A 22,131-nucleotide genomic window follows, 5' to 3' on the forward strand; every position below is an offset into this window, starting at 1 on the left:
CTCATGAGGCCAGGAGTGTGATACACCCCTAAATCCCAGAGTGAGAGGTGTCTGGTGACAGCAATCTGGACTCCCTGAAATTTTGATGACAAGTGTTTAGGAGGCCAGAAAAGAGGGTGGAGCAAGAAGATGTGACTCAGGTGTGAGAAGGGAGTTCAGCAGAGTAAAAGGGAATTAATTCTGACCATATGCAGCAGCACAAGAATAAATAGGAGGCTTGCCCCACAGCAGCCAGAAAATCCATCTAGCTGCACAGTTGTTCGGTTTTATGGAAAGGGAAGGTTTGATGGCTAATGTACATGATGATCCAAAACAGGAAGAAATGATTCCTCTCAAGCACTGCAGGTTCTGTCCCCAAAACAGAAATGGTCTGCAAATTGTCAGCACTTCATTTGGCTGTTTATCAAAAGAGATTAGCATGTAATTATTTACTGCCACCTGTTAGAAGCGTAAGAATGCCAAGTGATAACAATAATCCTTTACATTTACATAGCACCTTTCATCCCACCCTCCCCCCCCCCCCCCCCCCCCCCGTCCCAAGGGGATTAACAGACAGCATGTGGGTCATTTGATACAATATATCCAGTTTGGTGTCAATCAATGGAGATTTAGTTGTTCCTAATAAATTATTCCCATCTCTTGAGAGATTACTTTTATATGTTTGTCACCCTGTGGTTTAAAAGCCGATTATAGCCCAGGGTATCTAATAAAAATTCTTTGTGTGCACACACTGATAATAAGACACTTTGAGTTGCATCCCTGCCTGTGCATGAAGGCCCAGCTGTTTCTTTGCACCACTCAGACGTTTTGACACTGGTCTGCAGCTTGAGCAGTGTCCACACAGCAAAATGACAGGGCTTGGTGCTGACCGGGCCTAGGACCCAGGTCCTGAGTGCTTTCTGATGTAACTCAGACTGATTTGTGTGTGGATGGAAGCAGGGCTTGGGCTCAACCTGAGTCAGAGCCTGGGCTTAGTGTTCAGTAAATCCATAACTGTCCCGCTGTCAGGGTATGCGTTTGTATGGAAAAGCTGTAGGAGAGTTCTCTGTCAAGATAATCATCCAGTTAACAAAAAATATTCTTAAATGTGTTATCAATAACTCCTCCAATTGCTGAAGCGGGAAGATTTTTCAAAGTTCTTTTGAGCTCTTAATAGTTTTTCAGGACTCCAGACAGTTGGTTTCCTTTTTGCATTTCTCCAAGCTTGGAAAGTAAGCCTGGACTACTCAATTTCACTTTCTGTTTCCAAATTAATCTGTGTCAGTTTCTGGTTCTCTTGCACTTGCTCACTGTGGTTGCTTTTGGGTACTTCAGGAGAGGGGGAGAAATCACATTCCTTGAGTATTTCTCATGATAGTTATATCATATTGGGTAAAGCTGTTATTTTAACAAAATATTAAATTTAGGAAACTTGATTGCGTTCCCTGAGCTGCCTCAGTGTCACCAGGATGTAGATTTCCATTTTACTTTATTCTATTTGTATCTGTTTTTGGGTGGTTTGGAACACTCTGTGGGAAGGATTGCCCTTGTCCCAGTGTAGGTGTGTAGGGGTGGGGAAGGAGGGACAAGGAGCCATCTCCCCACCTGGTGCCCCTAGGGGGAGAGTGCACAGTAGACAGACGAGGTGTCGCTACAGCCTACATGCAGTGTAAGAAACCCAGTTGCAGAATAGCCCCTCTACAGCTCTCCTTGCAATCTGAGGCTGTTAAGTCCTAAAATAATAACTGCCTCTTCTTGCTGGGGGAGTTGTTTGCATTAGCTGAAGCCTCACCTTCGGTGCTCTCTAGTGATATGAGGACTTTCTCTCAGTATAGATAACATGACTGCACTTTTCCTCCTCCTTCCCCCTGAAGGGGAACACTGCTTCAGTGAGTGCACTCATGTCCTTTGACTATTTCTACGTATGTCTTTGCAGCTTCGGGCAACCAAGCCAGTGGTACAACATATGCTAACCTAAGACGACAGCAGATAGATGCAGGCTCTTTTGAGAACAGCTGCTGGTGTCTCATTTGCTAAGACCTTTTGTAACAAATCTGTATCATGGCATAATACTGAGAATTAGATCTTTTTTGTCCCCTTTGCTATTCTCAGCCTTACTTGACCAAGTTCTACATTCCTTAGCATTTAGACTGTCATTTCAGCTTTTACACAATGGACAAGACTCTGCTGTCAGGTGGGCCAGTGTAAATCCAGAATCATTTCATTGCAATTGTTCTAGATTTTTACCTGTGTAAATGAGATAAAAATCTGACCCAATAGGTTTATCTTGCTTGGTGGTATTGATCTAAGTTCTGCTGTCATAAACGCCACTCTTGTCTCACAAATTAGATACCTCTGGCTGTAGATTGTATAGATGTTCAAAGTATGATTGTGTATTTTCTTTAGATCTAGAGGTGCTGAGGGGTGCGGCAGCACCCCCTGTCTTGAAGTGGTTTCCATCATATACAGGGTTTACAGTTTGGTTCAATGGCTCTCAGCACCCCCACTATACAAATTGTTCCAGCATCCCTGAGCTTGGCTCCCCCTCAGTGAGGTATCAATATACTCAGTGTTCTTTGGGCTTGCCTCCTTGATAGAGGGGACAAGAATAAGTGGTGATATCTCCCAACTGCAACTATCTTGTGGCACCAATATGAGACATCACTCATAGTAGATGGTGCAGATCTGTGATTCTCTCTCTTCCTCCTTACATGAGGAATGAAATGGTTAACAATTATGATATCTAAATTATCATCACTGGTGATATGAATTAACACCTCAAAGCTACTGTTCCAGACTTTCTGTCGGTTTAGACATCTCTTTAGACATTCAACCTCAGTTCACATTTTTGAGGTTTTCTGCAGAACCGTAACACCTATAGATAACTTGTCTCATGGCTGCTCTAAATTTGCCATTATATTTCTGACAAAAAATGTAAAAATCATAATGATAATATTGTGAATGCTGCACTTCCAGCTGACTACTTCTATGGCCTTCATTATTGTAATAGCTGAGTGCCCCACAACTGTTACTGAATTTATCAAAGCAAAGCCTTCGTGCACCAGGCGAGTGTTATTGTCCTTAGTTCTCAAGTGGGAAAACTGAGTCACGGATTTCAGAGTGGTAGCTGTGTTAGTCTGTATCACAGAGTCCTTGTGGCACCCTAGAGACTAATACATTTATGTGGGCATAAGCTTTTGAGGGCTAAAACCCACTTCATCAGATGCATGGTGATGAAGTGGGTTTTAGCCCACGAAACCTTATGCCCACATATATTTGTTAGTCTCTAAGGTGCCCCAAGGACTCCTTGTTTTTGCCAAGTCACAAAGCTAGCATACAGCAAATAAGTGGGAACAGAGCTTGTCTCTCCTTTAGCCACTGGCCCATGTTCCTCAAATGAAACTTTTTAAAGAAAGTTTTTAGTGGTAACTATCTGTTCTGAGAACAAAGCTTAACTTACTAGCATGATCTGAGCCTGGTAAACATGGTAGTGATTTATTTTTCTAAAGCAGAAAGTGGTCTCCTTCTTCAGCCTGTAAGCTAAGCCCTCTGGATGCCAGGGAAGAATTTTGTAGGTTGTGGAGGGTTTTTTGTTGCATTTCTAGCAGTCCTGGAGGATCTTGCATACACCTTCTAGGCTTTCCAACGCACGGGGCCCCCTTATAACACAACGGAGGGGTCCTCGTTTAGGATAAGTAGCCGTCCTTACCCTGTTGGACAGGATCACCCCCCATGCACGCTCAAAAGGGCAGGTCGCTGTCTGCATGGCCGGGCTCGCAGGCCCAGTGTGTATGACGGGGGGCAGTCCGGTCCCGCTTCCCAGCCTCCCGGCTCATTAGCTGGTTCAGACGCGGAATCCGCCCGCAGCCTCCGCCCTCTGTCACCCTGCAGCGCCCTGGTGCTTCCCCTATTGTCTTGCCCTGCAGCCCCCGCTGCGTGCCACGGCCGGGTTCCCGCAGCTGCCGGCTCCGCCCCGGCAGGGCGGGCTCTGAGCCCGCGCCCAGCCCCCGGGAGGCGGCCCGGCCGCGGGGAGCTCGGGGAGCTGCTGGCTGCCGGGGCTGGTCAGTGCGGCTCGGGCTGCGGTGAGGCGAGCCTCGCTGAGCAGAGCCCGGGCACTGCAGGAGACGCTCCCAGCCCCCGGCAAATGGCCCTTCGGAGCGCAGCGCAGCCCCGGGCCCGCAGACCGTCCGCCCCCCGCCGCGCGTGATGGGCAACACGGCGCACAAGAGTCTGCCAGGTAAGGGGCCGGGGCCCGGCAGCCCCTGCTCCCCAGGGAGCGCGCTGTCCCCGGGGCTTCCAGGGGAGGGACGTGCTGGACGGAGCTGCCCCCGCCCCTTCTCTCATCTGGAGAGAACTAACCCCCCATCCGTGCCAGGGCTGGAGAGAGCCGGACACCCCGCAATATCCCCGGGCTGGAGATACCTTTCCCCGCCCTTCCCCTCTCCTGTGAGATACTAGGGCTGGAGGGAGCTGCTCCACCTCCTAGGAAGCGGCTGCTTTTGCCTGAGCAAGTGGCCCGCTTTATGCTGTACGATCTGGAGTTTTTATGCTACTCTCGTGGTGTCCTGGAGTCAATAGGAAACGCAGAGCTGCTGCACATGCTGCTTTCTGTCACATGCCGCTGTTCCTGAGATCAGGGAGCCCGGGTTTTGCCCCCGGGTCCCTGGGTTTGTGTTCTGGATCTGGAGTGCCAACACGTGGGTGTAAGTGGGGGAAGAACAGTTCCCCTTCTCTCTCACTGCCACAAATTTAAAAATAGGTGGAAGGAAAGGGGATGAATGGTGTATGTACAGTCTAAAAGAGAAAAGGGGAAATTTATTTTTAAAAGAGGGAGGGAGTTTTTAAGTCCTCTTTGCAGTCTTTGGCAGTGAAGGAAGCAGCATTGTCTAACAACAAGACATTTAAAATCCTAATCCTTTTTGTGTATCTTTAAATCTCACTTGTTTCAGTAGCTCAGACTACTTATCCTTGCCTCTTTTTACTTTCCAACTGGTGCTCAGTTTTATGTGTATGTGCGTGTGGTAAAGGGGGCTAGGTTTTTGTTGTCCTTGAGAGGTACCGGCTGAAGCTGTGTATTGAGGAGGTGAGGGAGAGTGTTCCTTTCCAGTGGACACATGGGGCAGGATTAGATGTGTGAAGGGACAGATGCTGAAACTAATGGTTTTTGTTCAGTTGCCAAGCATTGCGCTGACAGAAGAGATGATCACTTTAGGGACAGTTTAGGATTTGTATATTTTCTCTTCCTTTTAACCCCAGTTCCTGTGTCGTAATCAGAATAAGCTTTTGAAGCTTGAGGGTCCTTCAGAGACCCCAGAAGCAATGGGAATAAAGACAATGTATCTTTAGCAGCTGGGATAGATTCTGAACCCTGTGAGGGCAACAAAAGAGGGTGAACTGGTACTGTTTTTGCAGCTGAAATGGAGAGACCCTGGGTTTCAATTGAAATAATTTTTGTTGTTGTTTTTTAAAAAGGACTTTGTGTGTAATTGTGCACAACATCTTCAGCTGTTCAGCGACACAAGAGGGAAACTATCTGAAAGCAGATCTGAAATGTTTGGTGGACTGCCTTGGTTTTAAAATGCTTTTTCAGTGAATGCTGCTCTTACATAAGAGAAGCAGATATTCTTTTTCTTACAAGCTCATAATTGCGAGTTTTTTCCCCTCAAAGAATCAGTGGATAATAAAAGCTATGGGTCTTTATAGAATCAACAGTACTGAATTACTGAACCCTTGTGAATCACTATCTTCAGCTGTTCTTTTCTTTTCTTTGCAGCCATCCTTCATTTCACCCTTTGTACTTTGGGCACCCCATAAATAAAAAGGGTATTATTGAGCTTTTTGAAAGAAACAGAAGGACCTACTGAATGCACACATGTCTCCCAGCAATCAGCCCAAGGTTTGAATACAGAAGATTTGCACATGGATTCGCCCTTATATTTTCTGTGAAAAGAAAGGGTGACTCACAAAACAGCTTTTAGGGTTGTTGTTTGTGATTAGCTATGTACCCAGCAGGAGATTTTTTTCGATGAAAGCTTATATATCTTATTTCCATCTGCACTCACATCTCTCTCCATCAGATATTATGCCTATATAGGAAATGACCTTTTCTCACCCTAAAAGACATCACAGCTGAGTTATGTAATACCTGATGAATCAATGAATAAAAGAGTCAAAAGAAGTTGTTGAGATTGGAGAAAATCCATCTAATCAGTAGGCTCTACAGATAGAGGCAACATCAGGGCTACCATCCCAAACATCAGGGAGAGCCACAGGGGAGGGATACATTGTTGAAGTTCTGTCTTTATGAGGGGTTTCAGAGTAGCAGCCGTGTTAGTCTGTATTCGCGAAAAGAAAAGGAGGACTTGTGGCACCTTAGAGACTAACCAATTTATTTGAGCATAAGCTTTCGTGAGCTACAGCTCACTTCATCGGATGCATACATGAGAGAAAAGCTTTACCTGCTGGGATGTGGGACGTAACTAGAAGCGCTTTTATACCCTATATAAGGTGAAGGGGTTATAAAAGTTACTTCTGCCTGTTGCTAGAACAGTCTTTACTGAGCATCCTCCATGTACATAACAGCTGGGAGTTAAATCCTTGGTGAAGGCTGTTGTGTTTTGTGATTGAGCAATTACTGGTGGCGGTAGAATTTTTTGTTTTTGTTCGTGTGTTTTTTGTTTTTTTTAAAAAAGCCTTTTCTTCAGATTATAAAATTCCTCACTTTCTCTTTGTTCTTATTAACCTTCATTTTCATGTTGTACTCCTGGATTGAGGTTTTCTGCAAAATACCAATTGGTTGGGAATATTCTGCTTTTGTGCAAGGCAAAAACATTTAAGATGCTCAAATGTTGTTTGAAATTGTGCTGTAAGATTCTAAAAATGTGACATTTCTGAAATTCTGCTGCTTTTTTTAAATAGTAAAAGTTAAAAGAAGCAGGTAGCATAATGCTGTATAAAGCATTTAAGATGAAGGAAGAACAGGTTTTTTTCCCTTTAAAATATTTTTTTTTTTCTAGTTTAGAACCGAATTCTACAAATCTTTAATTATTTGCTTCTGGGGAACTGAGGCCCTGAACCTTAAAGGTTATTTAAGCTCCTAACTTCTACTGATTGGTTAAGAGGGAGTGTTTGCCCTATTGGGTTCATAGTTTGTAGTGTAGCAACCCTTTGTCATCAAACCGTCATTCTAGATAGAAGCAGGTGTTGAATTTTTTTTTTTTTCAGAGTAGTTGTTTGAAAATTGGAAAGTTCTGTCTGCAGACTGAATTCTTGGGTGAATTCCTATTTACAAAGGCCATGACTATTTAGAATTACTTTAATCTAACCTAATATCTTTAAGCCTTTCATCTCCTTCTTTCCTGCATATGTCTGAAAAACTCCTTTGCACCCTGACAAAATGAACAACACATACTCTCATTTTAGCTCGCAGAGGAATTTCTCTACCCTGTAACAGAAGCTGTGGAAGGTATTTGAAGGAAGAAAAAAGCCCACTAATACTAGCCCAACACTTCAGTTAAACTTTTTGCTAAATAGAAGGTTACAATACGGCTTTTTTTTTTTTTAAATCAACATAAAAAACAGTTGGAAATGGAAAACTGATTTCCATTCTGATTAGATGTGGAGAAAATCTAGAGCGATCTTTTGCATTTGCCTCATGGAAAAGCCAGACAATCAAACTGTTTTTGGATTTACATATAAATTTGTCCAATTTTTATCTCAAATGCTGAAAGGCAATCTGAAACCCCACTTCCCTTCATTTGTATTTATAAGTTCACTTGATTGAACTTCAGCTGCTTATTACCACTTGAAACGTTAATCCATCTTATCTCTTTTTATCAGGCATCTTCATTTAATGATAGAAGCAAGCATCCTACTGATGCTGAAGAAATTGTATCAGGAGCTTGGTTAACTTCTGCTGGCCAAGCATTTTGATGGTTAACACAGTAGATTAAGGCAACTGTCAAATTAACAGCAAGATTCCTAAATGGAATGGTACTGAAATGAATAATAGAGCAGGGCTAATGAAAGCCAGTTTCTATATTTGAGCTGGTTAAGGAGGCAATGGATGAAAAGAGCTGAGATGTGTCAAATACATTTAAACAAAGACTCTGGGGTTGTGGAAATTGATCTTATCTAGCTGACAGCTTGATGATACATGAAGCACTCTGTCAGCAAAATTAGCTTTCCCTTTTGTTATTGGTCTCAGCCCCCAATGGGTCAACAGAACTCCTTAGCAATCTGTTCATATTGATTCACTTTCATGTATGATGCGTAAGATATGTTCACTGCACAACAACTCTGGGAATTTAAATCCTCATGTTGCACTTCCTTTCCCTGATGTGTGGGCCGAGACCTACCATGCCTACTCAGACTTCCATGGGAGCATTGCCTGAATGGAGGAATGCAGTATTGGACCCTATGTTTGGATATGCACCCTTTGCCTCTACCCTTCTGCTGCATGTTGTTTAAAATAATTCGTGGCTGAGTGGTTAAGCAAGAGTGAAGACTTCATTCAAGCCATCACTTTTCTTTCTTCTGTAGACGATAAACTAGTTTGCAATGTTGCAGTCAATAGGTAGAACTTTTTCTGACTTGCAAAACTGGCTGAGTGGTCAAGTGGAAGTTGTTGGAAGATTATGTCACATATCAAGGACTAATTTTATGACATTGAGGTGAGGTTGTAGGTAATGTTACCCCGGTGTTTTTGAAGCTAATTTGTTCTTGTCTGTTTTTGCTGATTGCCTAGCTTTCGCCACTAGTTGCTTTCATCTCCCTAGTCTCTGCTGTTGCTCCGGTTGACTTTGACTTCACCTCTCCTCGGCCTGATTATTTCCTCTCATCCTCCCTCCCCTTCCACTGTCTCTGTTGCACCTTCTTTGTTACTTTACCCCCACTCCTCCCTTTTAGCCCCACCTTTTCACTCACTGTTACTCTTGCTCCCATTCACCAACACAAATCCAATAATCTATCTCATATTTTTCCTGTGTCACATTCTCCTCCTTTATGGTGACACTCACTCCAGCCCTTCCTCCATCCCCAGGATGCACTAGAGCTCCTCTCCCCCAATACCAATGTCCTTTCCCTCTCCTTCCCTGTTACCAACAATAAGGTTTCTAACTGTTCCCTATTTCTAACCTCTCCACTTGCGCCCTCAGCCCTAGCCCCATCCTGGCTACTAATTTCTCTCATCTCTTTCTCAGCCTGTCACACTGTTCTGACCATTTCTCCTCAAAATACATGTGTGTGCTGAGCTTCCACATGCTCATAATATGGCTAGTAGGGAGCTGAGGTATGGTAGGGAGCAATGAGTGTGTAGGTGCCTGAGGAAAGTGGAGTGGTCATCAGACAGGCTTGGAGAGGCTAAGAGAGGCAGTGCTGAAGAGAACTGATGGGATCCTCATGACTTGGAGAAGTCCCTACATTGAATCAGGGTGTAGGAGAAGGCTGCAATGACTAGAATGCGGAGAGAAGTCCAGCTGAGAGAAGCAGGGGAAGTCTTAGCCAGCTGCCTGCAGTGGTCGGAGAGAAGCACCGACAGCTGCTCCAGCAGGAGGGCAGGAACGCAGCAGGCAGAATCAGAGCAAGTGACCCACGTACAAGCCAAGAATGTACCAGTTGGGTTCCCAGTTGGTGACCCTGGCCCAAATAGGGCCATTGGTATTTAACAAAGCAACCAGACTCCCTTTTAAGAATCCGGCTTGGGTCTGATTGCCATGCTGCTCTCCCAGCCTTAATCACAACTGCAAAGAATATCAGGTATGGCTGGCATGTGTCTTTGGTAAACATGAGGGGTAATGGTGCTTGTTCTAAAAGAAATGATCATCTCAGCTTCAAGACCTCTTCCGTGTGTATTATATCTATATATATGCCCCTCAGCTACTCCCTTCATGTCCTACTCCCACAGCTAATCTTCACACCTTCATTGTGTCTGGAACTCACTTCCGATTCATACCATACCTTCGCTCACTCCCCTTCAAGCCCCTCCTTAATGCATCACCTCTGTGAATTCTATTGACCAACGTACACTCCTGGAATGGCTGCTTGTATTTCAACCCAAAATCCCCACTCTGCTCTACACCTTTCCTTGTGTGTACTGTACTGTTTTATCTAGTTACGGCGCAATCCCCGGAGCTGCTGAGCACTGCACTTTCCTCGGAGGTGAGAGTACTTAGACCTTACGTTGGGAATCGCTTGAGAACACCTGCTCCCCCTTGGTTCTTTGCTGGCACATTCAGAGTTGGGGTGTTTTGTGGGGAGAAAATATCCTTGCCGTAATGGAAACAAGGAGGGAAACTAACCCTTTTGCCACAGTCAAAAATCCCCTTCACCCAAGTGATGCTTCCCACCATGAGCTTCTTTCAAGATACTGGCAAGGAAGGATCCTAACGGGTAAAGGTGGGAGGAACAAACACATTTGTCTGTTTTATGTTGCTCCCCATCAGCTTCCATGTAAAACCGATAGCACTGTTGAAGCCCTTAGGGGATTTCCCGGAGCCTCTGGTCTTCCTCCCTTTCCAAGGTGAAAACTCAGCTTGCAGCATGATTTTTGATGTTGATTGTTTAAATTTAATTCATTTCTTCTTTTTTTTGTTTTATCTGGTTGGTAGGAATTTATTGGGTAGAAGGAGTTGTCAGTGTCATATCATTCTTATGCTGCCAACAACAACCTTATTTATGTCTCTTTTCCTTTTTTATTGGTAAAGCAGGGTTTGGGAGTCAGGGTTCCTGGGTTCTCTTGTTGGCTCTGCTACTGACTTGCTGTGGACTTTGAGCAAGTCACTTTACATGCTTTGTCTCATTTTTGGATATAAGTATTGTTTTGTTGCCCAGGGGGGTTGTAAGAGCTAATTAACTTCTACAGACCATGAAATCCTCCAACAAAAGAAGACACAGAAATGCAAAATAAGATTCTTATTGTGTGTTTTGTAGCATTTTGCATTTGTATTCCTCCGAAGGAAATCTGACACTCTGAAGACTGTCCTTTGATTCAAAGCTCCAGCACAGTATGTATGATTCATATGCTGAGAACTATATATAAACAGCCTAGCACAGTACAAATCCAGAAAATCATTGCATCCACTGGTTTGGTAAATTCAAATGCTACTGTCAAAATCTGGATTGTTCAGACTATAAAACCAACTATATACACATCTAAGAAGACAGCACCTATCAAAATTACAGCTGTGTTGAGCCACCATGCTGGTCCCAGTCCCCTCTCTCTGTTCAGACAACCACACAGTACTTTTCCAAGGGTATTATTGAAGTCAGAGCACTTTTCGGTTACTCTCTGCTGCTAAATCATATGCTGCATTCTTGCACATACAATTCAGTTACCTTCCATTCTGTTTTACTGTTTGCATTCTAGAGGGGGTACAGTATTGTTTTACTAACTGGTAAAATGCTATCTTTACTAAACAGCACACTTTTGAATTGCGTGACAGTCGGAAAATTGCTGGAATTCAGAGGGTTTTTCATTCAGAAGGCAGGTGTATATATAACCAAATATAACCAAATATTGTTCGTTTAGGCCCAACTTTTCAAACATAGGTGCTTAAAGTCACACACCTAAATGTGTGCATTTAAACACTTTGGTAAAGTGGCCTGACTTTCAAAGATGTTGAACACACAGAGCTCCCTTTGAAAGGCAAAGGAAATGGTAGGTGTCCAATTCCTCTGAAAATTAGGCCACTTATATGGGAGCATAAATATGGATTTAGGTGCCTAACTTTAAGCACTCAAGTTTGAAAATATGAACATTAATGTTTATTTGACTTGATAAGGATAATTCACTTTGAAGCTTATGTAACAGTTCTGGTCTCATTCTATCAAGGATCCTCCTGTGTATAATTTTCATTGGCTTTAATCAAGGGTGGAGATAAACATATTGCTCTTTGCCAGCACCAGTGGATTTAGCATTAAGCCAGTTCTGTTTTCCAGGTACACTTTTGGTTAGGCAATGCCTGCTGCACAGCTTGCCTTGAAAGGAAACCTCGTGTTCCTCTTCTCTATCAAATTGTCATAGTGCTTGTCTGGGCAGGTTTGTAACTAAAATAAGCTTTCACAAGGTGGGGGTATGTGCATGTCTCAGTGATGGATGTTGCTGGGTTCAAAAGACAGGAATGGAAGGAAGGAGGTTACAGTGAAGCTATTGAAACGGGTAAGGATGGAGAAGGAGAGAGTGTGAAAACACACAAGTGAGTGCTCACTTGCTGAGATGACTTAGAAATCTGGTACATGTGGTGGTGGTGTGGTCATGTTGATCCCAGGATACTAGAGACAAAGTGGGCGAGGTGATCTCTTTTGTTGGACCAACTTCTATTGGTGAGAGAGACAAGTTTTCAAGCTTTCACAGAGCTCTTCTTCGGGCAGAAGTTGGTCCAATAAAAGATATTATCTCACCCACCTTGTTTCTCTTAGAAAGCAGATAGAAAGTGAAAGAGAGAGGAGTCTAGCCAAGTGTTGCATCCAGCAGAGAGGTGAGCGTGTTTATAAAGTTAGTCCTTCTCAGAATTTGGAATCTGACTGCTTTGTATTTTTATGTTGCTGAGCTGCATGCTGCCGGGGCTCCTACTTCTCCTGCCCATCTTTCTTTGGGTGATTACAGCCAGCTATTTTTCTCCGGGGCTTCCCATTACCTGCCTCTCTCTCTTTCTGCGGTGTTTGAATATGAGTGGGCAGCCTCTTACTTGTGTCTTCCTTATTCTCCCCTTGTGAGATCTGTTGCAAGCTTGTGTGTCAAATCTCATCTAAGGTTCTCCATTTAAAGGACTCTCTCTCTCTCTCTCTCTGTTTAATAGTTGTGTTTCTCCCCAGCGTGTGCGCCTTTTATTTTTTGTCTCCCATGTTTTTGGCCGCTGCTTATCTCCATCTGTTAATGTTACCTGTTACGGCAGCCAGACAACATCTTTCACTAATTACTCACACCTTCCTCTTTCCTATGAGCTCTCTGATTTGTGACACTTGTCGGGGGCATCTTGAACTCACCATTTTCCAGTCCTGCTCAGTGCCATGCCAGATGGCAGAAGTAAGTTTACCTATAAACAGATGGAGATGGGGGTGGGGTGGGATGGAAGCTGCCCTTTAAAGGGGAGCTGGCTCAATGACCCTACTGGGTGTTTTTTCCCCACCTGTAGGGAGGTAGTTAGCCTAATCAACCACCAGAGCTTTTGGGGGGCTTTTGTTTCTTTTCATTTAGCAAGTTCCTATGCCCCCCCACCACTCTGTCAGGAGTAGGCAGTTTTGTTTTGTCTTGCTGGAGTCCTCTAAACTAGGAAGTTGTCTCTACTGCTGTCGTGTTGCCTGCTTTGGATGTCCAGGATCATCCTGCCAGAAAGCAGTCTTCTGGTTGCAGAGTGGCACCTCTGCTTACGGTGACCTGAACCTCCCTGCCCCTGAATTTGTTGAAACAAAACAGACCAAGTTTATGTGGTCCCATTGACTTCTCCAGTTCTGGACACCCATTGTCTGCCTGAGAGGAAAAGGCACTTTGAGCCAAGCAGAGATGATCCTGCTCTAAGCCCAGTGGCTACTGGGGTAAGATACTGATCTGAGAGAGATCTTGTTTGGTCACAAATAGGCACAATTTTCCTAACGTTGCTCCCCGTGCTGTTGGTTGAAGCTTTTATTGGAAGAAGAGCGTGAACCTCTGCACTGTGTAGGGGTGTGGAGGTGTTTGAAAGGATTTGTAGCTTTGCTACAGGCTCTTTTTGTCTTCCTGCAAACCGGGGTTCCCTGCTATCTCCATTGCAGAGTGTTGCTGCTGCAACTTCCTGCTGTCCGAATTGGTGCAGAGGGACTTTGGAGGAGAAGCGAGTTGTTGCTTGTTAATTTGTTTTTCTCTCTTCGGCAGCCCAGACTTCTCATTCTGCTTTGTTTTGTTGACAGAGCTTTTTTTCCCCTGAAATTTTTTCTTACACATTTCTTTAGGGCCAATAGGATGTGTGTAGTTCAGAAAGTCTCCAAACTGAGCAAGAGATACCAGGTTCCCTTTCATGTTAGAGCAGGAGCAATGTGATGAAAGAGCTTTGCTTTTCTCCTTTCCCCACTGTCCGGGCTGGCACTGAGAAACCAAATCATCAGGCTAGGAATGATTTCCCCTTTGCTATTGGGATTCCCTCTGAAGCGCCTTCACAGACCAAGCCATTTAACCACATTTCAAAGTTTTTTTTAATATAGAGGGAAAAATCACCCATCTATGAAATGTCTAAGAGCCGCTGACTCTTCCAGGGAAAAAAATGGGGGAAAGGTCTGTTTATAGACTCTTCTGCCAGCTCATTGTATATGACACGAATTCCCTGTTCTCTTATTTTACTACCGATATTTGTATTAAAACAAGACCTTTTGTACCTCAGGAGTTCATCTGTTTATTTCCTGTGCTTCTGTCATAAATATAAAGGGAAGGGTAAACCCCTTTGAAATCCCTCCTGGCCAGGGGAAAGCTCCTCTCACCTGTAAAGGGTTAAGAAGCTAAAGGTAACCTCGCTGGCACCAGACCAAAATGACCAATGAGGAGACAAGATACTTTCAAAAGCTGGGAGGAGGGAGAGAAACAAAGGGTCTGTGTCTGTCTGTATGCTGGTCTTTACTGGGGATAGACCAGGAATGGAGTCTTAGAACTTTTAGTAAGTAATCTAGCTAGGTATGTGTTAGATTATGATTTCTTTAAATGGCTGAGAAAAGAATTGTGCTGAATAGAATAACTATTTCTGTCTGTGTATCTTTTTTGTAACTTAAGGTTTTGCCTAGAGGGGTTCTCTATGTTTTTGAATCTAATTACCCTGTAAGATATCTACCATCCTGATTTTACAGGGGGGATTTCTTTATTTCTATTTACTTCTATTTTTATTAAAAGTCTTCTTGTAAGAAAACTGAATGCCTTTTCATTGTTCTCAGATCCAAGGGTTTGGGTCTGTGGTCACCTATGCAAATTGGTGAGGCTTTTATTCCAACATTTCCCAGGAAAGGGGGGGTGCAAGTGTTGGGAGGATTGTTCATTGTTCTTAAGATCCAAGGGTCTGGGTCTGTAGTCACCTAGGCAAATTGGTGAGGCTTTTTACCAAACCTTGTCCAGGAAGTGGGGTGCAAGGTTTTGGGAAGTATTTTGGGGGGAAGGACGCGTCCAAACAGCTCTTCCCCAGTAACCAGTATTAGTTTGGTGGTGGTAGCGGCCAGTCCAAGGACAACGGGTGTAATATTTTGTACCTTGGGGAAGTTTTGACCTAAGCTGGTAAAGATAAGCTTAGGAGGTTTTTCATGCAGGTCTCCACATCTGTACCATAGAGTTCAGAGTGGGGGAGGAACCTTGACAGCTTCAGTGTCACAATTGTCTATGACATTACAGTTGTTTCTGTGACTATGCTTGTGATGTTGTATTGGACTATGGCTGCAAGTGATGAATAAACCGCCAGAACAGATGAAGAAAGATCTCACTTTCATTTCTAGTGAAGGAACTTGGAAAATACAATCTCTGGGGGAAATTTTCTCTGGACAAAAAGGTTTTTTTCATTGGGTCTCTAAACTGCAGAAAGAAAAGTTGCTTGAGTTTTCTCTTCTTAATAGCACTGGAATGTTAAAGCAGCTAACTCTGCCTGACAAGCCTGAGATTAATGATGAAATGTCTTGTTTTGGGGCAAAAGGAGATAATTCCATATTGGCTTATCTTTTTTGTTCTCAGAAATTAATGGAATTCTGACAGCTGCTTTTCTTAGCTTGTGATCTATTTTGATTTCATAAGGAGGTCTATGACTCTCATGTTAATGGACCTATAACCCACAGAGTAGTTACAAAGCTATCTCTTCTCTGTCGATGCTAAGTTTAAGATCATATTTCTTAATGAGGGGAAATTACCATTTCTTGGGGTCTTCGATTTGACAATGTTGAGTTTAAGTTTAAAAAAAAAAAAAGTTTAAGTAATGAAAAGTACATCACTATTACTACGGGTTTCCCAGCCCTGGGATCACATAGGAATGGATGGGTGTGAGTTTCCACTATGCTACCACCGAGCTGTTAAGGTGGGGAAGAAGGGACTAACTGGAATCCAGGAGGGCTGAAAGTTGAGCCCAGGAAGAACAGGGCCAAAGATTGTTGTGTGCCTAGTGTCAAAACCTGGCCCAGTTCCATCTGGATGGACATCAGTTGGTTGTGAGTGGACCCAGCTGATGTGCATTTAAGCCACCTGCTTCTGGGCAGAACCTGGTCCCCATCCCTAGCTCTAGGTCTGTAAGACACATCCCCAGGTTCAGCTCCTTTGTCTGAACTCTCCCTTGGGGCTGTGGGACTCCACTATCTGGCTGCTTCAGTATTTTCAGACCTCTTGAGTCAACCTAGTTGCTTACACATGCTTCCTCAGAGTTCCAGTAGGCTGTGGTCATTTTGGGTTCTTTGTGGACAACATGGCAGGAAGACAAGGAACGCTGGGTTAGCACAGGAATTTCCTAATCGCAGTCACTTTACTCTTAAAAAGCTGTGGAGAGTTACAGATCTTGCAAAATAACAAAAGTCCTGGATGTAGCCCTTCTGGTCTGATCTCACCCTTTCTGTGAGCCGAGGTCTTATCAGTGTTTCAGGTCAGGCAGATTCCCTTCTGCCTTCTCTCTCCAGCCAGTAGTTCTTGCATGTAGGGGTAGATGCCCCCTGCTTCACAAAGAAACAACCCTCCTTAAATGCAGTCTGTTCCCTTTTGCCATGTGCTTAGGCTGAGGGAAACTCCTACCCCTTTCTCTTGTCAGGCTTATGGAACAATTAACTCTCTACACATAGGATTGGGCCAGCAGTTGAGAGACAACCAAAGTTGATATCCCTAGACTGCTGTGTGCTGGATACACAATAGTCTTTTGCCCTTTTCTTCCCAGGCTCAACTTCCAGCTGCCTTGGTCTTCAATTAGCCCCTTCATCTCCTTAACAGCAGGGGTCACTGTACCCTCTGCAAGGGTGACGGGGCTTTTTCAAACCCTATGTATCTTTAAGCCTATTTGCCTTTTCATATTGCATGCATAAGTTTGCTGTGGTTCCATGGAAGAAATCCTACAAACATTTTAATAAGTTATGCATTGCAGTTGACTTATTTCCCAAAGAGAGTGTCTTATTAAGATTCTAGTTGAGTTGGGACAGATCTTCATACAAGCATCTAATTTGTAAGCTTTAAATACCAATTACTCTATAATTCACCTACAGCGTAACAGGGTTCTGTTTGTACTGTCTCCCTGATCAAAGGAATAGTGTGAGCAAGACAGATGTTTTACAAGTAAGAATTTCAAACAAATACATATTGGTTGAAGTTTATAAAAACTTAACCAAGGGATCCGCATGTGTGTGTATAAATACCACAGCCCTGAACAGTGATCTTAATACTGAGTCATGCCTTGGTATTTAGTGTTAATGCAGGATGTGATACGGCTTGGGGAAAATATACCCCAAACCCCCCTCAAATACAGACAAAATGTCTCCAGAACAGTCTTATTCCCTTGGCCACCTGAGGTAATATGCTGATTCTGGGTGATGGTTTCAAAAGGGCCAAAGTGACTTAGAGATGTAGGAGTATAAATCCCATAGACTTTCAATGAGACTTGAGTTCCAAAATCATGTAGGCACATTTTTAAAATGCTATCCTTGGAGCTTAGCTGTCCAAGGAGAGCAACCTATTCTCCATATTTGAAAAGCTTCAAAGATTCTTGAATTTGCACTTGCCCTCTCCCTTGCTTAGGAAAACTTCAGCATCAACCAGCATGCACCCCAAGAGAACTCCCACTTCCTTGGTGGGAGAGAGATGGAGTCCTAGGATTTTCGTGTGATCCTTGTTTCTGAGACATTCAGACAGCACTCATGTAAATGTTACATTTGGCCTATGAGACTGTATCTGAGAGAGAGCCTGACCCTGTGTGTGTGTGTGTGTGTGTGTGTGTGTGTGTATTTGGGGGAGGCTTTCTGAAGGGGCATAGCATGTTCACGTTAAATCCTTTTTTTCAGGGATTTAATACTCAAGCCCTACATGTAACAATAGTAGTGATTCATGCCCCCAAGAATGGACCTAAAACCCAGCAGTTTTCCTGTCCTTCCGCCACCTCAGAGAACTGTGGCAGAGCCTACTTCTGTGATTGTTCCCTTCCTCTGTGATTGTATATTTTTAGTTTCATATGCATTGCCTATCCGCCGTGAATCCTAGATCAGTGAGGCCTGGCTTCCTTGAGAATACTACCAACATTCGAAGACTGACATAAGCAGCTCTGTTATTAGAGTTCCTTACTACCTTAGGCTACAGCTACGCTGCAGAGCTTACAGCAGCACCAATGCAGCTGTCGCGCTGCTAGTTCAGGTCTCCAAGCTGATGGGCAAGAGCTCTCCTGTCGACTTAATTACTCCAGTCCCCGTGAGCGGCTGAAGCTATGTCGGCGGGATAAGCTCACGGACATAGCGCTGTCCACACCGGCGCTTAGGTCAACGTAACTTGCATCATTCGGGGTGGCTGGTTCGCACCCCTGAGCAACATAACTGACTAAACTGCACTGTGTACATATCTTAGTCTCTTCTAGTCTGTTCTCACTGCCTCTGTTGTGGAGCCTGCCAGATTCTCTCACTTCTCTTGTCTTTATAAATGCTGATCAGAGCTGTTGATCTTTGAGGATGTTTTGAGCAGGTTCCCCTGCAGTGATTAAAAACTCAATGTTTTCAGAACTAGGTGCCTGAATTTAGGCCATAAAATTCATATTTAGGCAGCTACATAAGTACTTTGACTTTTAGAGCTGTAAGTGCTCAGTACCTCTGAAAAGCAGGCCATTTATTTAGATGCCTAAATCCATATGTATTCCCCTAACGTCAGGCACCCAGGTTTCAAATCTTCAGCCTCTGAGTGGAAATGCCCTTTGGAGGCAGTGTGGTGGAGTGGATACGTCACTGGGCTGAGCTTCAGGAGATCTGAGTTCGTTTCTGACTCTATTGCTAACAATGCTGTGTGACCCCTGAGCAAGTCACTTCTCTCATCTCTGTTTCTGTTTTCCATCCCCACCTTTGTCTGTCTTGTCTATTTAGATGGGAAAATCTTCAGGGCAGAGACTCTCTTCATGTGGGTTGTACAGTGCTAAGCACAAAGGGGCTTTAAGTTTTGCTAGGTTCTCCCGCCGCTGGTTTTCTTGGTACTCGTATGCAGTGTGTGTCCAGTTCTGTTTGGACTCTGAACTCCATCAAGCAAGGACTGGCTCTACTGATTTATTTGTAAATCACCAAGCATGATGTTGGTATCAAATATCTATTGATGGTATTGGGAGGGCATGGACAGTCGAGAGACAATAGACTTTACTTAGCTTCAAATTGGGAACTTTGTACCTCAGTGTTGTTAAATCAGTAATAACTCCTGTCCTGGCCACCCAGTGCCTGCTTTGGAAACTGCCTCCAAGTGCAAAACCTGCCTTCTCTATCATACTTATATGGTTCACTTTGCCATTGTGTCTGAGTGCCTTATCATCCTTAATGTGTTTAGCCTTATAACATCCCTAGGAGACAGGGAACCATGATTACATCCACTTTACAGATGGGGAACTGAGGCACAGAGTGACTTGCCCTGGATCGCACAGGGTTTTGCAGCAGAGTAGGGAATGGAACCCTTATTTCCCACTGCCTAGGCCCAGTATTCTATCCAGTGGCCCGTCCTTCCTCTAACTTTGGCCCACTTCATGCATTGAGAACTACGTAGATGGACTTTTGCGGCCATATAGTTTTCAGTGCAGAATCAGCACCTTTGTTTCTTAGTCAGCCATGAGCTCTGTTAGTTTTGCTTTTCCATTGTAATTAAAATAATATTTAATGTTAAAGTGCTAGAAGAGATGCCATTGGGAAGCCTGTTGTGTAAGTAAGGTCGAGAGAAATCCATAATTTGGTGAGATTTGCATGTGTTCCGTTATCACTGTTTGCTGGAGAATGGTTCTGAGTCACTTATTCTAGTAACGAACTGGCTTGCTTTTCCGATAGTAATCTTTATTCTGTATTATGGTTTAACTTGAGTAGCCAAGCCTGGAAGGGAAGACTTCAGTGAATGTAAAGAAGCTTCTAATCGTGGCAACTAATTAGAAAGAAGAACAAATAATTCTTGTGTGTGGGTGGGAGAAGGCTTGTGTTTTTGTTTAATTGTTGCTTTACTATTTAAGACAATCGGACAGAAAGCCACTATTTTGGCAGTTTGATTATATGGAGTAGGTTAGCACTGGAAGTTAGAGTAGTTGTGAAGTAAAATAATCATACTTTTTATATTCATAACTGATAAACCGGGTTTTAAGTTTAACCCTTCTTTTCCCTGCAAAGAGAGAAATTGAATGAGTTCTAGTGATTTCTAGTAGGGAAGCAAATTCTCTCAGATAATAGTTGTGTGATTTAAAACACGCAGCTGGCAGCCTGAGAAGTACTGTGTTCGGTTCCTGCCTCTGCCAGAGACTTCTCATGTGACCTTGGGCAAGTCATTTCCCCTCTGTGCCTCAGGTTCCCCATTTGTTTACTGGATAATTCATTCCTACTTCACAAGCATGTTGTGAGACTTAATTAGTTAAAGTTTGTAGATTGCTTTGAGACCCTTGAATGACAAGCAGGATAGAAACACAGATATTATTATTATTTTTATTGTTATCCTGTCATTGAGATGTAGGCCATGGGTAGAACTGCTGAAAGTGTCATTAATAGAGCTGCTCAAAATGTTTCATTTGAAGTTTTGTTGGTTGGTTTTATTTTTGCTTTTATTCTTTGATCTTTTTAATGAAAAATGGTCTCTTTTTCAAAATGAAAATTGTCACAGAATTTATTTGTTTTTAATTTTCCATGGTTTTAAAAACAAAAAACAATACATATTTTAAAAATTGTTCATTTCAGATGTTTTCAGGGACAATGATCATTGTTTTCCCACTATCTCCAATCTCTCAGTTGGCAGCTCCTAACATGGAGCCGTAGAAGAACCCCAAATAGCTCTTATTTACAACAAGCTGTGGATTCAAACTTTCTTTTAAAATATATTCCTATTTAGAAAAATACGTATTTAACTATTGACAATCACGCTCTGACACACCTTGTAATCAATAGGAGCATCACCATTGACTTGAACGGGAGACACTAAGGCATTTTTGCTGATCACTGAGATTTTCCTTAGGAAAGATGAGCTTTAAAGCTGCATGTGACAGCCACCGAAAAGGTTATCAGAAATATGGGCAAAATATCTGAGATGGTTTGTTAACATGCATCTTTATCCGGACCAGATCTTTCCCAGCTGACTTGTTCATTGATCCTCCTTTCCTCTTCTTGAACCCAGTACTGTCATAAAGAATTCACTGCCCGTATCTTTAAAATACAGGAACAGTGGTGGGCAGAGATTTTGAGCAGTTCAACACTAAAGACATTTCCCATATATTTCTGTGTCTATATTTCTCTTTTGGGCCCAGAACATCCCTTCTATCACTGAGTTGTTGTGTCAGGGTGTCTCTGTTTATGGATATCACTGCAGTCATTAGTAACGGCTGAGCTGCCACCTCAGGCAGTTAAGACACTTTTGACTGCCCCTCTCTAGTTTCATTCTTCCATTTGTTCCAAGGCCAATTACAGCACTAGTTGCTCATGTTGTGACCTCTCCCTTTCTGAATAAACAGAAGAGTAGCTAGAGGGAGTGACACTGCCCTGACAGTGCAGTAGCTATTGCTTTTGTGTACCTGGGAGGAGGCTTGGGTTTGCAAATTCTCCTGAAACGTACTGTCCGTTTCACATGAGACAGAGCATCATAGGGATAGATGTTCTGACACTACACTGTTGAGGGCTAGATACTATGTGGGTGGGGTGGCTAGATGGCCATTAGGGTGAGCATTGTGCATGCTGTCCATGCTGATTGTTTTATCAGCCTCGAGCTGTAAGGAGGGGTTCGGGAAGCTTCAAGATAGATGGCCCCATTCTGTCGTCGGAGATTGCGCCACTCTTGGCATATATGCTGTGAGAGGGTTTGTGTGAGATGGGAAGTTGGGCGTAACAGAGTTCACCAAGGAAGAAATGTTGGCCCAGGGCTGGGTATGTGAAAGCCATCTCCCATCCTAGCCTCTCCAGCTGACCCTCCTCAATATGGTGGGCCCGTCAAATTGACACATTTGGGATTCACAGAGAGATTGTGTTTTGGATGCCTCTGCCATGGGAAATAGA

At 43.5% G+C, this 22,131-nt stretch overlaps 1 protein-coding gene across 5 annotated transcripts in view; it reads left to right on the top strand.

Annotated features, from left to right (window-relative positions):
* NEURL1B (neuralized E3 ubiquitin protein ligase 1B) overlaps positions 1-22,131 on the top strand; it is a 215,681-nt gene that overhangs the window by 161,014 nt on the left and 32,536 nt on the right. Inside the window, exon 1 of one of the 5 annotated variants that reach the window (XM_084636221.1) lies at positions 4,012-4,216. The exons of the other annotated variants lie outside the window; for them this stretch is intronic. Within the exon in view, the coding sequence (XP_084492347.1) occupies positions 4,186-4,216 (31 nt within the window). The 5' untranslated portion in view covers positions 4,012-4,185. Of the gene's footprint in view, positions 1-4,011; positions 4,217-22,131 lie in introns of those variants that run through there. 5 annotated transcript variants of the gene reach the window in all.

Source organism: Lepidochelys olivacea, assembly GCF_965140295.1.
Source record: "Lepidochelys olivacea isolate rLepOli2 genome assembly, chromosome: 8".
Lineage (NCBI taxonomy): Eukaryota > Metazoa > Chordata > Testudines > Cheloniidae > Lepidochelys > Lepidochelys olivacea.